Source organism: Balaenoptera ricei, chromosome 16 (genome assembly GCF_028023285.1).
Source record: "Balaenoptera ricei isolate mBalRic1 chromosome 16, mBalRic1.hap2, whole genome shotgun sequence".
NCBI lineage: Eukaryota > Metazoa > Chordata > Mammalia > Artiodactyla > Balaenopteridae > Balaenoptera > Balaenoptera ricei.
This window is the reverse complement of record NC_082654.1, coordinates 61456845-61472445: the sequence shown is the minus strand read 5'-3', so window position 1 is coordinate 61472445 and position 15601 is coordinate 61456845. Positions and strand designations below refer to the sequence as shown.

Below are 15601 nucleotides of genomic sequence, written 5' to 3'. Positions count from 1 at the left end.
CACACAGCAACGAGGACCCAAGGTGGCCAAAAATAAATAAATAAAATAATAAAAATAAATTTAAAAGAGATCTAAATGTAAAACTAATATTATAAAGTTAATTGAAGAAAATGTGACTTGAGGCAAGAACTATTTAAACAAAACTTCAAAGGCACAAAACTACAAAGCATTTGGAGAGTTGAATAACACAATCAACTAATTAAACCTACTTATAGAGCACTCCACTCAATGACAGCAGAATACACACTCTTTTCAAGTGCATATGGAATCAAGACAGATCAAACACTAGACCATAAAACAAGTCCAAATAAATTTAAAAGGATTCAATTCATGCAAAGCACATTTTCTAATCACAATGAAATTAAATTAGAAATAAAAAACAAAGACTTCTGGAAAAATCCCCAAATATTTAGAAAATAAAAAACATACTGTTAGATAACCCAGGGTCCCAGCTATTCAACTTCTAAGTATTTACCCAAGATAATGAAAGTATATGTCTATACAAAGACTTGTACACAAATATCCATAGCAGCTTTATTTTAATAGTCCCAAACTAGAAACAACCCAAATATATATCAACAGGTGACAAAATAAACATAGCGTGGTATCTCTGTACATCAGGATACTGTTTAGAAATAAAAAATGACGAACTACTGATATGGGCAACAACATGTTTGAAACTCAAAATAATTAGGCTTAGTGGAAGAAGTCAGACAAAAAAGAATATATGTACTGTGTGATTCTGCTTAATTCTAAAATTCTAGAATATGCAAACTCATCTATAGTGATAGAAAGTTGACTGGTGGTTATCTGGAAATAGGAGAAAGAGAAAGAGATTACAAATGGGCACAAGGGAAGTTTTGGGGATTTTGGATATGTTCATTATCTTGATTGTGGTGATGTTTCCATGGGTGTGTTCATATGTCAAAACATCAAATTGTACATTAAATATGTGCAGTTTATGAAATGTCCATTATACCTCAAACTGTTGAAAATATATGCTCACAAAATAACAATGTACAATAACTTATAAACAAAATAACATACGCAAGAAACACGTAAACAAAAATACACACATTAAACACATTAGAATGACTGATTTCCTAAAGTGGAGGAAAGGAGAATGTCAATGAAGAACAGGAAAAAAATACAGTGTATAAATAAACAAATTTAACAATCACAAGAATGGGACCTTACATACTGGGGAAGAGAGTGAGGGGAAAAAGAATGAAATTTACTCAGCTAAAATGATACCCCTTTTAGGGATACACAGAGACAGTAAATTCTCTAAGTCTCAAAAAACTGAATAGCAACAAGTAGAAGCTTCCAACTTTCCGTCACATGAATGAGGAAACACTTAGAAGGACTCTTTCCTGGTATCCCTGGAACAACTCAAAACTCCACCTTCTCATTCATTTAACAGCTATTTACTGAGTACCTACTATGTGCCAGGTCCTACTCATAAGGCCAGTAATTTTTTCCAATAGCCACTCATCATCTCCCTGGTCCTACCTGCTGGGGCTTCCACCTTGACTGCTGCTGTAGAAGAACCACTGGTTATTCCCCAAGGGCCTAAACAGGAGTCCGCTTTCCCTCCTTCTTCAACATACTCCACAGTACTGGTGCGCCTCTGCTTTGTAACTTGTGCCTGAAGCACTCGTGCCTGAAGCTGTTTGAAGGCTTCATGAAATGCCATTTCCATTCGAATATCATTGTTTTGAATTTCATAGTACAAGCCTGAAGAAAAAAAGATGTTGAAATAAATGTGACTAATTTCCCACCATTGTATACTGAAGAATGACAACATTTCACTTAAATTTCCCACACTTTTACTAAAGTTTAAGAACTACGTGATGAGCCATTTAAGAGTGGAAAGAGAAAGGGAAAAATCTTCTAATGAAAGAAAACACATTCATATCACAGGAAAATATCAAACCAAGTAAAGTCCAGGCTACAACATTAGTTGGCTCCAAGCAAGTAGCATCTTCAAAGAAAATTTCTGCCTGTTCATAGTTCTCCATCAGGACAGCCAGGACACCACACAGCAACAAGCTGAGAAGAGACCACCAACATGATTAACAACATTGTCCCATGTCACAGTCATGGAACCAAGACAATTTCATATAGAAGCTTATCTGCTCCTACTCATTCCTTATCTCCCTTCCAACCATACCTGTGGATATGATTCTGGTTCAGGGAAAGGGCTTTCCGAAAACACTCTTGTGCTTTGATATTGTCTTCAGTTAGGAGGCAGAAGGCACCGTAGTCCAGCCAGTGCTCCAGGTTCTGGGGCTCACGAACCAACCTCTATCACATGAAACATCAGGAGGACCAAGGCTATTGTGACGCTATGTCATATTCTTTATGCACACAACATCACATAGTAAGCACTCCATAAATACTATAAGCTCTATGAAAGTAGAAACTATGACTTCTTTTTTTGCTTACCACTGAATTCCGAATGCCTAGAACAGTCACTTCTCTGGCTTATAGTATGAGGTCAATAAATATTTGTTGAAATAATATAAAAAATGAATCCTCAACTCATTGCTTCCTAGTGTCAGTGTTCTGGTCATCATACGCTCATCCAATTACTTGGGAACCAAAAGGTTCATTTTATATTTCATTTTAAAGATTTACATATAATCATTTCTGTCACAGTCTTGAGAATGCAAATATAAGCTTATCCACAAATATGTAATAATAAAAGTAACTCATAATGAGTTAAAACTATAAAACATTGCTGAAAGAAATTAAAGAAGACATAAACAAATGGAAATACATTCCATGTTCACAGATTGCAAGACTTAATATTGTTAAGATATCATACTATCCAAAGCAAATTACAGATTCAATGCAATATCTATCAAAATTCCAATGCTGTTTTTTGCAGAAATATAAAAGCCCATTCTAAAATTCATATGGAATCTTAAGGGACCCTGAATATCCAAAACAATCTTAAAAAAGAACAAAACTGGAGGACCCACACTTCCTGATTTCAAAACTTATAAAGCTACAGTAATCAGTCTGATACTGGTATAAAGACAGACATAGAGACCAAGGGAATAGAACCGAGAGCCCAGAAATAAATCGTAGCATGTATGGTCAAATGACTTTTGGCAAAGGTGCCAAGACCATTCAATAGGGAAAGGACAGTCTTTTAAGCAAACTGTGCTAAGAAAACTGGATATCCACATGCAAAAGATTGAAGTTGCACCCTTACCTAATACCATATACCAAAAATAACTCAAATGAATCAAAGACCTAAATGTAAGACCTAAAACTATAAAACTCTGAGAAGAAAACATAGGGCAATAGCTTCACAACATTGGATTTGATTTTTCCTCCAGCTGGCTATGTTCCCATTAAGTACGCATTTTTCCCTCTCCCCACACCAAAATCTTTGCACCAGAGGAGGGGTGTGCTGAAGCAACTGGGGCCCATGTGCATACAGAGGTCCGATGCACTGCCCGTATAGGCATCAGCGGCTCTTCTCAGATGCAACCCAGGGTCGAGTCTTTTCCCTGGTTGTGGCCCCCCAGATCCAGTGCTGTGCTGTGGCATGGTCTAAGTGGGGCTGGAACATTGGCTTGGCTTGGGCCCAGGTGCATGGTGAGGCAGCCATGGGAAACCTGGCAGCCAGTAGGGCAGACCTCTCTCTGCCTCAAGGGCAAGCCAGGACACTTGCACCCCTCAGGAGCAGAGTCCAGGCTTCTCCAGCCTTTTTATCCGTCCCAGCAGTCCTCCAACCAGCCAAGGTGGCTTGTCTCCTCTGCATAGGAACCCAGGACTGGGATACCCAGTCTGTGGCTTGACCCACTCACTCCCCAGTATGGGTATACACCAGTGCAATATCCCCTTTCCTCTGAGTCCCCTCCGAGGGGCACAGATCCTAACCAGATCACTTCTTCCCCTTCTACTCAATTGTGTGTGTATCTTTCTTAGAGCCTTGGTTGTACAGGAGTCCTTCTGCCAGTTTCCAGTTAGTTTTCAGTGAGAATTGTTCCACATGTAGATGTATTTTTAATGTGTTTGTGCTGGGGAGGTGAGCTCCATGCCCTCTTACTCTGCCATCTTGATCTCTGCCTCTCGAGGTTCATTTTCTGCATACGGATAACCAACTGTTCTAACACAATTTTTTGAAAAGACTATCCTTTCTGCATTGAATTTGTAAATTTGTAAACAACTTTGTCGAAAATATAATGTCCTTATTTGTGTGCACCTATATTTGGACTCTGTTTTATTGATCTATGTGTCTATCCTTTCACCAATAAGGTTGGATTTTAAACAATCAGAAACTACTATTTATTATACCCATATTGTACAAATAGCAGTAATGACAACCACCAGAAAGATGTTTAATTACCTCTTCATAGTACACTGTTGCCATTTCATAGTTCTCATTGACTTCTGCTTCGAATGCAAAGAGCCGAAGCTGTTCACTGCTGGTATAAATGGCTGAAGGAGTGCCTTGGACATCATCTGGCATGGCCTTGTCATCATCAAGATGTCATGCAGACAAAATGAAGCAATTACAAGTAGAGAAGTTTTATAAGAATAAACCAAATGTGAGACTCTAGTCATGATGTCAAAAAAGATATCGAGGTTTCTTACAGTCTGGCCAATACACTAAGAGAGTGAGAGTGAACCAAAGGATGAATATCAAGGGTGAAATAGAATCTCAGGTATCTGAATACCAACAGTCTAAGCTCATGGAAGTGAGTAAAAAATTATTCAGGGCACAACTGCTCTCTTCAACCCTTAGGGCAGCCAGAATCCCTAACTAAGTCACTTCTAACCTCAAACAGCTTCTTTCACTTTCTCTAGTGTACAGACAAATATTATCATTTTTTAGGTGTCATGACATGAAAAGGGTTGGCAAGAACTAGCTAGAGTCTTTAAACATCAAGAAAACATGAGCCCAGGGTAAATCTTTGGCAGCTACATCTACGTTTTCAGTGGGATATATAGACAGATAGATTCTACAAAGGAGACATTTTAGAAATAGCCAGAAAGGTAGAAGGAAAAATAATATATCCTATATACCCAGATAGGAAAGCAAGTCTGGTAATAACAAGTAATCTCTTGGGCCAGACGCTATGGCCAGGGAAGACCCCCCCACCCCACCAAATTCTTTAACTACAAATAAAAATAGTATCACTGACTTTAACAAGTAGAGTTACTAAGGAATGTGAAGAGTAAAGCTAAATTTGAGATGGGCCAAAGTGAGCTTTTGATCACTGATTAATGCCTCTGTTCTTTGTTCTTTTTAATTTTGGTGACTTTGACCTCCAAATCCCTACAGCAACACACTGCCATGCCCAAACCAGAAATATTATACCTCTAATATCCACTCCCCAAACCCACATTACAAGCCTTCTCCCTTCTTGTCATTTAGTCCCCTTAAAACTTCTCTCTGACTTCCAATATGCTGATCATTTTCCAAATGGATAAGCCTGGACCTCATGATTTCCACTCATACGACTCTCTCACCAGCACACTCAAGATCTGGGCATCCTTGTCCTTTTCCTGCACTTGCCCGGAAAACTCCCAAATTAAAACAATCCTACAATCGGATTTCTTCATTCTTAGACAGGAGCTGCTAACTGATCCTGAAGAAAACTTCATACAGTCTTAGCTGAAGGCCTTTAATACTCCCAGCAATCTATGTATTTGTCCTTGTTCAGCAACATTTTTCATAATGCTGTGCACTATCTAAATTTTCTTCAAGCTTTTCATTCAACTCTCACCCCTTCACTTTCAGTAAAGGCGTTACTTCACAGAAGAAATAGAAATCATTAGGCAAAAAAACCCCTCAACTTTTGAATCCTACACCCGAATTGTTTCCTTCTGCATCCACTGTATCTCTTTCCTTTCCGTCTCAGAGGACGAGGCATCACATCCTTCTCTGTTTCAAGGCTAATCGTTCCATCTAAATTCTTGATCCTTTTCCACTTGTATATCCTGAGTTTGCCACTGGTTATTCCCTCTTTTTCCTCAATTTTCAACTTCTCCCAGTCTGCTGACTCTTCCTAAACCTGTGGACGTTCTAAAGGCTTTTCCATCTTAAAAAGAAAATCTCTAATTTCTAGCTACTACTTTCCTACTTCTTCCCTTCATCTTCCAACTTCCTGAATTTATATTCCACCTGCTTCCTAATCACTCATTTACTCTTCAATTCATTATCATTTGAATCCACTTCATTAGCCCAATGAAACTGCTCTGTAAAGGTAACAACAACCTCCTTATTGCCAAATCCAATAAAAACCTTTCAGATTTTTTTCTTTTTTCCCCAGGTTTATCAAGATATAACTGATATACATCACTGTATAAGCATATATTGACTTAACATACATTGTGAAATTACTACTGCAGAAAGTTTAGTTAGCATTCATCATCTCATATAGATACAATAAAAAGAGAAAGCAAAAAAAGAAAAAAAATTTGTCCTTGTAATGAGAACTCAGGATTTACTCTCAACAGTTTTCATATATACCACACAGCAGTGTTAACTATAGTCCTCATACTGTACATTACATCCCTAGTACTTATTTATCTTGTAATTGGAAATTTGTACCTTCTGACCTCCTTTCTCCAATCTCCCCTCCCCCTACCCCAGATCTTGTTTTTCTTGAACTCCTCAGAGTATTTGACAACGCTGACCATTTTTTCTTCTTAAAATTTTCTTCCCTTAGATTCTGAAATACCACTGTCTTCTGGGTCTTTTACCTTTTCAACAATTTACTTGTCTCCTTTATTAATTCTTTTACTTATCCATCCCTTAAATGTTGGTGTTTCCTCCAGTTTTGCCACCAGCTTGCTTCTCTACTTGTGCTTTTCTTGGCAGCTTCATCTATGACCACAGTTTGACTAGCATCTGTATACTCAAGGCTCCCAAATCTAATCTCTAGCCCAGATCTCTCTCTTGAGCAAAACCCCACAGGAGTCAATGTTTAAAACTGAATTCAACATCACTTGCCTTCCACCAAATTTGCTTATGTTGTATTTCTTGTCCTAGTCAATGGTATTGCCAGCTACCCAGTCACTGAGACTTAAACTTAAGAATCTTTGCTCTCTTTTCCTCCTTAGTATGTAATAACCAGTTAACATCACCAGTTCACCACCTCTAACCCATCCTACATACTGCTATCAGAGTGCTTTTTCTAAAATGTAAATCTAATCATATTATTTCCCAGTATAAAATAATTAAATTTATTGCATCTAACTGCTAATAAGGGAAAAAGTCAAAACTTCTTTGTGTGGCATATAAGGCCTCCATCCATGCTCCCAGCTCCCCTACCAGGAACTGATCCCTGGCTTCATCGCCTGTTTCTCTGTCACTCAACCACTTCAACCTCTGCTCCTGAACTATATGCAGTTTCTGTATATGCCATATTCTTCCAAGCTTCTAAGCCTTTATGATGTTCTCTATGACTCAAATGCTCTGAAACATCTACCTGGAGAGCTTCTTTTTAGCCTTCAAGGCCCAGGTCGAGTCACAGCTCCTCTGTGAATCCTTCCCTGAAAGATCTCAGGGTGAAGTTGATACTTTCTTTAGGCATCCCCTAACCTGCTCTACCATGGACACACCTCTGTCACAGGACTTACCTCACTCTACTGCAGTTATTTGTATTTTGTGCCTCTCTCCTCTACTAGACAGGGGCTCCTTGGGGACACAGGCAACAGTAATTACCATCTCATGCTCAGTTCTCAATTGCTTTCCAAATCAAATCATCCAAATCATCTGTGCAGGATCGTTCTCTTAACCCTAGGATACTGGACACTCCTACCTCTTTCAGGAAGGCTGAACAGGTGAAAGAAAAAGTGATTGTGGCCGAGAAGAAAAAAACAGTGAAGGAAAGAACAAATAGAATAGAGACTTTGAGGGACTTCCCTGGTGGCACAGTGCGGTTAAGAATCCGCCTGCCAATGCAGGGGACACAGATTCGATCCCTGGTCCAGGAAGATCCTACATGCCGCAGATCAACTAAGCCTGTGCACCACAACTACTGAGCCTGTGCTCTAGAGCCAGCAAGCCACAACTACTGAGCCCATGTGCCCTAGAGCCCGCACGTCACAACTACTGAGCCCATGCGCCGCAACTACTGAAGCGTGTGCACTCTAAGGCCCTCATGCCACAACTACTGAGCCCGTGTGCTGCAACTACTGAAGCCCACATGCCTAGAGCCCGTGCTCCACAGCAAGAGAAGCCACCACAATGAGAAGCCCGCGCACTGCAATGAAGAGTAGCCCCCGGGGGCTTCGCTGGTGGCGCAGTGGTTGAGAATCTGCCTGCCAATGCAGGGGACACGGGTTCGAGCCCTGGTCTGGGAAGATCCCACATGCCGCGGAGCAACTAGGCCCGTGAGCCACAATTACTGAGCCTGCGCGTCTGGAGCCTGTGCTCCGCAACAAGAGAGGCTGCGATAGTGAGAGGCCTGCGCACCGCGATGAAGAGTGGCCCCCACTTGCCGCAACTAGAGAAAGCCCTCGCACAGAAACGAAGACCCAACACAGCCATAGATAGATACATAAATAAATAAATAAACCCAAAAAGTTAAAAAAAAAAGAAAAGGAAACAATGTTTAAAAAAAAAAAAAAAGAGTAGCCCCCACTCACTGCAACTAGAGAAAGCCTGTGCGCATCAACGAAGCCCCAACGAGGCCAAAAAAAAAAAAATCCACCTTTCCTTTAAAAAAAAAAAAAAAGAATAGAGGCTTTGAGGATGCATAGCTGGTTAGAGACTACCAGGGGGACAAAAACACTTTGATTTTGTCTTTGTTTTCAAACAAACCACAACTGCATACATAAAAAATGAGCAGGGCTTCCCTGGTGGCGCAGTGGTTGGGAATCTGCCTGCTAATGCAGGGGACACGGGTTCGAGCCCTGGTCTGGGAGGATCCCACATGCCGCGGAGCGACTAGGCCCGTGAGCCACAATTGCTGAGCCTGCACGTCTGGAGCCTGTGCTCCGCAACGGGAGAGGCCGCGATAGTGAGAGGCCCGCGCACCACGATGAAGGGTGGCCCCCACTTGCCGCAACTAGAGAAAGCCCTCGCACAGAAACGAAGACCCAACACAGCCATAAATAAATAAAAATAAATAAATAAATAAAATTAAAAAAAAAATGAGCAAATGAAGGCAAGATGTAAGATGTACAAATATAAACAGACAAGTGGGAGGAGACCAGTCAGATAGAAAAGGCATATATGAAGTGTCATTGTCATTCAAGTATAATATCTGAAAACTCATAGTTTTTCTGTTTTGATTGTCAGTCTTGAAGAAAAAGTTGAGAATTGCACACAGTCACAGAATAAATAGAATAATTTTTTTCCACAATTTACATAGCTGATTTTATTTATTTTTTATCCATCAAATTTATGACAGTTATGAAATTAATTTTTCTATGAAGTTGAAAGAGGATACCCCCTTATTTTCCCTAAAATTAGTCTTATAACTTAGGCAGTTCCTTATTCATCTTTGTGTTTTCAATGCCTAGCACAGAGCAGACACCCGCAAAAATGTTTGTGGAATTAAGGAAGAAAAGAAGCAAGAAAGGAAGGAATCATTCAGAGGAGACCCTGATGACCTACAGAGAAAAGGAAGGGTTCTTAGCTCTGAAGCACTTACTTGATTTAAGGCCACATGCATCTGATCCACCAAGAAAACATAGAGCTCACTAATAAATTTCTGCAGTTCCTCTTGGCTTTCAAATGCTGTTGTCTTCAAGTACTTCTCTCTCACAATCTTTACCACAGCATGCTGCAAGAGACACATATCACCATCTGATAACACAGTCTAGCACCATGCTAACAGCACAGGCCTCCCTTGAGTTTCTGACCTAAGGCTCATCAGAACTCCAGGAGGTGACTGATTTTCCTTGGTGACTGCTAGACTATTGGTTCTCTGATTTTCCCCCAATCAACATACCCCACATGGCTTCTTTTCTTAACATCACCATCATCACCAATATGGTCAATACAGGATTCATACTTTGTGAAGAGAGTCATAAAGCCAAAAATACCTTAGCATTATGTTTATGCATTACCTTTCTCATGGTGGCCACATGATTCAAGGGAGAAAAGGAGAAAGGCCTGATTTGAGAGTTTGGAGAATGGAATCCTGGTTCTAATCCTGCCACTGTACAACCTCATAAATTATTTTACACTTGGTACTTCAGTTTCCTCATTTGTTAAATGGATATGTACTCCTGGTATTCCTATCTTGCTTCAGAAGATGATTGAGAAGCCAAAGAGAAATAACAGGTGGGGAAATTTAAAATGCTGTACAAATAACATACTGCTATAGCCAGGACAGCGTCTTCTTTTTTCTCCCCTAAGTTAACATTATTGCCAGGTTTTGTACTAAGCACTTTCCATGCATTATCTTATTTAATTCTAATAATGACCCCATGTGATCGTATTAATGTCATCCCTCATTGTTAGGCAAAAAATTGAGGCTCAGAGTGGTAAGGTCACTTGAGACACACTGAGATGTGACTATGTCACCTGAGAATAGCCTCTTGCCTCCATGGATATCAGCTGTTTTTCCCTTTGTTACTTCCATGTGCTTTCTTCATATCTGTTTGGTATAGTATAGGGCACATAGTAAATGTACATAGAGAGGCAGTGCAGTGTAGCAGATAAGAATGTGAGTCTGGAGCCAGACTGCCTGAATTTACACCCCATCTTCTTTTTTTTTTTTTGTTTTTGTTTTTGTTTTTTTTTAAATTTATTTATTTATTTATTTATTTATGGCTGTGTTGGGTCTTCGTTTCTTTGTGAGGGCTTTCTCTCTAGTTGTGGCAAGTGCAGGCCACTCTTCATCGCGGTGCGCGGGCCTCTCACTATCGCGGCCTCTCTTGTTGCAGAGCACAGGCTCCAGACGCGCAGGCTCAGTAATTGTGGCTCACGGGCCCAGTTGCTCCGCGGCATGTGGGATCTTCCCAGACCAGGGATCGAACCCGTGTCCCCTGCATTGGCAGGCAGATTCTCAACCACTGCGCCACACCCCATCTTTGACCTTTACTAGCTCTGTGATCTTGGGCAAATTATCTAACCAACTAATGTTGCAATTCTCCATCTGTAAAATGGGGAGTACCTATGTCATAGGGTTGTTGTGAGGATTAAATTAGTAAAGTATGAAGCATTTAAAAATGTATCTGGTATACAACAAATATTCAATAAATGTTAGCCATTATTATTTGGGAAATTATTATTAAGTAAATATTTCTCAAATCTTAGTGATTCTATGGACTAGGAAAAGGTTTGTAATGGGAGACAGAGATAATTAGTCATGGAATCAATACCAGGTACAGAGTTTCTGCCTGCTAGTGCAACATGAAATCTGGCCCCAAATCTGGCCTAACTTCAAGTGAAGAATTAGTTTCTTAAAAGCTTACACTCAGGACAGATACTGAACCATTCCAAGGCTCTACAGGAGTGGAAGGATGTCTCCAGACATTCTATCATAGAGAACACAGCTCTTTGCACCAACAGCAAGAAAGGTAGAGCTGAGCTGAACATAACCAGAGAAAAAATGATAACTAGGTATGTAGAGAAGATGCTTCATAAAAATCCATGGAATCATTAAATAAATTAATATTTACCTTGAGTTGTTCTTTGAAAGCAAAGTATTTTCCAGAGCAATTAAGTTCATAGTTGAGCTGGCACTTCTGCTCCTCCAGGGTTTCACTATCCAGATCACTCCCCACTTTGGCTGCCTCTTTTCCAAACATCCTGTGATACTCATTCAGAATGGCTCTAGAAATGTTCTTGATCTGCACGTGGTAGTCACTCACCGCCTAGAAAAATACAAAGTGTCTGGTAAAGAGGCCTCAAAGAGGTCAAGACATGGAATGGAAGTCTGAAACTGGATTGGGTTTTACATTCAATAATACTTTAGGCATAAATTGCCCTTTTCTTCCCAGCTCAGAAACCATCAGCCAAAGATTAAACACTGTATACTCTTCACTGAATGCCACTGGTCACAAATAGAAGCAGGAAGGAAAATATGTGAAGCTACAATTTCTCCCCCTTTCTGGAAAACATACTGAAGAGCCCATGCATTATTTTCACATGGGTGCACTCAACATCTTCGAGTTTCACCTTGGCTTTGGTACTTGCCTTCTGAGCTCCTCCTGTCCGACGGGTAAGAGGTGGCCTTGGAGGTATCATTTCCTTGACTCTGTATCAGAAAAAAACAAAACAAAACAAAACTTTATTATATGCAGATTTATGTTCTTTTATTTCCCACCTCTTAAGGTCTAGGTGAGGGAGATCTAAGGTCAGTTGCCCATCACACTTGAGCACTGAGCTATTCTCTCATGTAAGAACCTTGACGTGAACCTCAGAACAGCGTATGGCTGTGGACCAGACAAGAAGAAAGCCACTAAGCAGCTAGCTGGAAAGTAGCTAAGTTGCACTTCTGGCTAATTTGAGCCCTGGCTTTACCCTTACACATTATTTTAAACTGTTGTACACAAGCTGCTTGACTCAGAGGTTAGAAAGAGATGGGCGTTATGACTTTATGTGTACTCAGTAGAGTCTCTGAAAGCACAAAGTTTTGTAAATATAAATGGTACAGGCAAGCGAAAGCTTTTCTTTCCTTTCCAATAGGATAAAAAGTGTACTCTTGGTCATAATTTATAATACTGCATTAAACTACAATACTGATATCAAACTTTATGGTGAATACAAAAATATATTTTATCACAGTCAAACTACTTATGCCAAAACCTCTACCTTCCATTTTCATAAGCTCTTACAAGAACCTAAAGGAAATTAAGTTATAGCTCTTCCTTCTTACAGTTTCACATTCCTACTGAGATATACTACACTGCCTTGAAGTTTACAAAAAAATTCACAACTTCAATTTTTCTTTAATAGGTCCTGTGTATGAGGGAATCCCCTGGTGGTCCAGTGCTTAAGACTTGGAGCTTTCACTGCAGTGGCATGGGTTCAATCCCTGGTTGGGGAACTAAGATACCGCAAGCTGCGTGGAACGGCCAGAAAAAAAAAAAGTGAGAATAGGTCCTATGTAATTTTATACCTTGCTCATAATTCCTAATTTTAATTTTATTTATTTTAATAGATAATATATCCACATGATTCAAAACTTAAGACGTATGAAACAATATATAGTAAATTGTCTCCTTCCAACCTTGTTGTCCAGCCACCCAGTTTCCTCTCCAGAGGCAACGTTATTCATTTATTCAAAATATATACTGAGTGCCTATTATCCATCAGGCACTTTTCTAGGTGCTGGGGAGAGAGCATTAAACAAAACAGACAAAAATTCTTGCCCTCATGGTGCTTACATTTTAGTTGGGATAAAAAGACAATAACATAAATTGGTTAGTGATATGTGTCATAGAGGAAAAATAGTGCAAGAAGGCAGATAGACTATGTTGGGGGCTGGGGGTGGTGGAGTTGGGGAGCATATTTCACCAGGGAAAGACGCAGTGAGATGACAGTACTTGAGTATGACCTGATGGAAGTGAGGAAACAAGTCATGTAGGTATCTGGGGTAAGGAAATTATAGGCAAAGCAAGCAACAAGTGTAAAGGCCTTGGTGCAAGAGTGTGCCTGGCATGTGTGAGGAATAGAGAGAGGTCAGTTTGGCTGGACAGAAAAAAATGAGGACAAAATATATGCAGAATACGTAGGCCCTTGTAGGCCACTGTAAAGCCTTTGACTTTCACTCAGAGTGTGATGGGGAGTTGCTGGTAGTTTCTGAACAGAGGAGTCACATGAATTGACTTCCATTTTAATACAATCATTATAGAACCCTATAATAAGAATCAATTGCCCAAATGTCCATCAACTGAAGACTAGAAAAACAAAATGTGGTATATTCATAGAATAAAATACCACTCAACAATAAGGAAATGAAGTACTGATACATGCTACAGTTTGGATGAATCTTGACAGCATTATGTTAGATAAAAGAAGTCAGTCAACAAAGACCACATATGGTATGATTCCATTTTTATGAAATGTCTCAGAGTTGGCAAATATATACAGACAAAAAAGTAGGTAAGTGATTGCTTAGGACTGGGGTGCAGGGTGTTGGTGGGGAAATGGCATGAGGGTTGGAGGAAATGTAGAGGGATTGAGAATGTATATGGAGACATTACTCTCCATTTTATAGAGATAAAAAGGATATAAAGGAATACTATGAATAATTACACATCAACAAACTGGATAATCTTGATGAAATGGATAACTTCCTAGAAACACAATCAAAGTACTGTGGTACAATATAAAAATAGTTCTAAAAAATTACATATATTTACATGTGACAAGGGTGCGTGTGTGTGTGTGTGTGTGTGTGTGTGTGTATAATATAGGGACTTTACAATAACTCCAGAAGGATAAGTACCAAGGTGTTAAAAGTGGTTATCACTGGGTGAGTAGAAAGAAATCTGGGTATTTTTAGATACTTTCTTGTTGATTTTTTTTTCCTTGCCTATCTTGAAATTCTCAGGTTTTTTTGTAATTGGCAACATACTGCTTTTATAACAAGAAAACAAAAGTAACAAAAGAAACTTACCTGAAAAAAAAAAAAGAAAACTGTCTGCTGCTTAGCCCAAGAAAAATTACATTTATGTGGACAAAATGACTTCCTTTTATTTATACCTAAACCGTCTTGCAAAGCAAGTATGAGAACCATTGCTACACACCTTCTGGCTAGTTCCTCTGGCATTCGCTTCGGAACCAAGGCTTTGTCCAGCTCAATCTCCAACACAATGTATGTCCCTGCTTCTACATATTGCTGTAAAGACATTTTTCTCTAATTTATTCTTTCCAGAAAAACAGATATTTATGAAAAAATTTTAGTAACATAAGATAATGCTCACAATATAATAAGTGAGAAAATTGTGTATATATAGTGTGATTCTGACTTAAAACATTTTTTACATAGAAAAATAACCGGAAAGAGAAATAGTAACACTGGTTATCTCTTGCAGAAAAAGGTTTTCAATTTTATTCTTGGAAACGTCTACCCCAGCTGAAGTCTTGTTTAATTTGTTCGATACTGTTCTTGGAATTGTTTCAAGTGAATGCCATTCTTTCTTCTACCAAACCTCTTTCAGGAGTCATGAAGAAATAACCTCATAACCGTCTGACATTCCCACCCACACCCTCCTATGCGCCATCTATCAACTTCAACCTCATGGACATTTCTACCCAGATTCTTGCCAGCATCCTAACTATCAATACAACATGTCCAGAACTGAACTTATCATTTCCCCTATATCCATCTCTATTTTTACTTTTCTCTTAATGATTCTGTCATCTTTCCAGAAAGTGAGGCTTGAAACCTGAGTTATCTTTAACTTTTCTTCCTCAACACCCCAAAGCTTTCAAATTCCACACCCTGCCTCCACAGGTTTTTTACTTTCTTTACTACAGTCCCTTCCCTAGATTAAACTGTCATCAACACTCATCTGTACTGTAAATAAAACCTATAAACTGATATCTGAAGCCCCTACCACAACTTCAATCTCTTTTTTCCATATCCTGGCAAGAGTACTGCCCTGAAACACTCATGAGGTATTATTTCTACGTGACTTAAAAAACTTCAGTGTGAGTCTCTAT

At 39.4% G+C, this 15601-nt stretch overlaps 1 protein-coding gene across 9 annotated transcripts in view; it reads right to left on the bottom strand.

Annotated features, from left to right (window-relative positions):
• The window catches only part of CFAP70 (cilia and flagella associated protein 70), an 89617-nt gene that overhangs the window by 27908 nt on the left and 46108 nt on the right, over positions 1-15601 (bottom strand). For all 9 annotated transcript variants that reach the window (XM_059901125.1, XM_059901127.1, XM_059901132.1 and 6 more), the window contains 8 exons: positions 14683-14774; positions 12125-12185; positions 11608-11802; positions 9630-9761; positions 4367-4492; positions 2174-2307; positions 1937-2052; positions 1513-1737 (listed from right to left, as the gene is read on the bottom strand). In XM_059901125.1, coding sequence (XP_059757108.1) covers positions 1513-1737; positions 1937-2052; positions 2174-2307; positions 4367-4492; positions 9630-9761; positions 11608-11802; positions 12125-12185; positions 14683-14774 — 1081 coding nt within the window. The remainder of the gene's footprint in view (positions 1-1512; positions 1738-1936; positions 2053-2173; positions 2308-4366; positions 4493-9629; positions 9762-11607; positions 11803-12124; positions 12186-14682; positions 14775-15601) is intronic.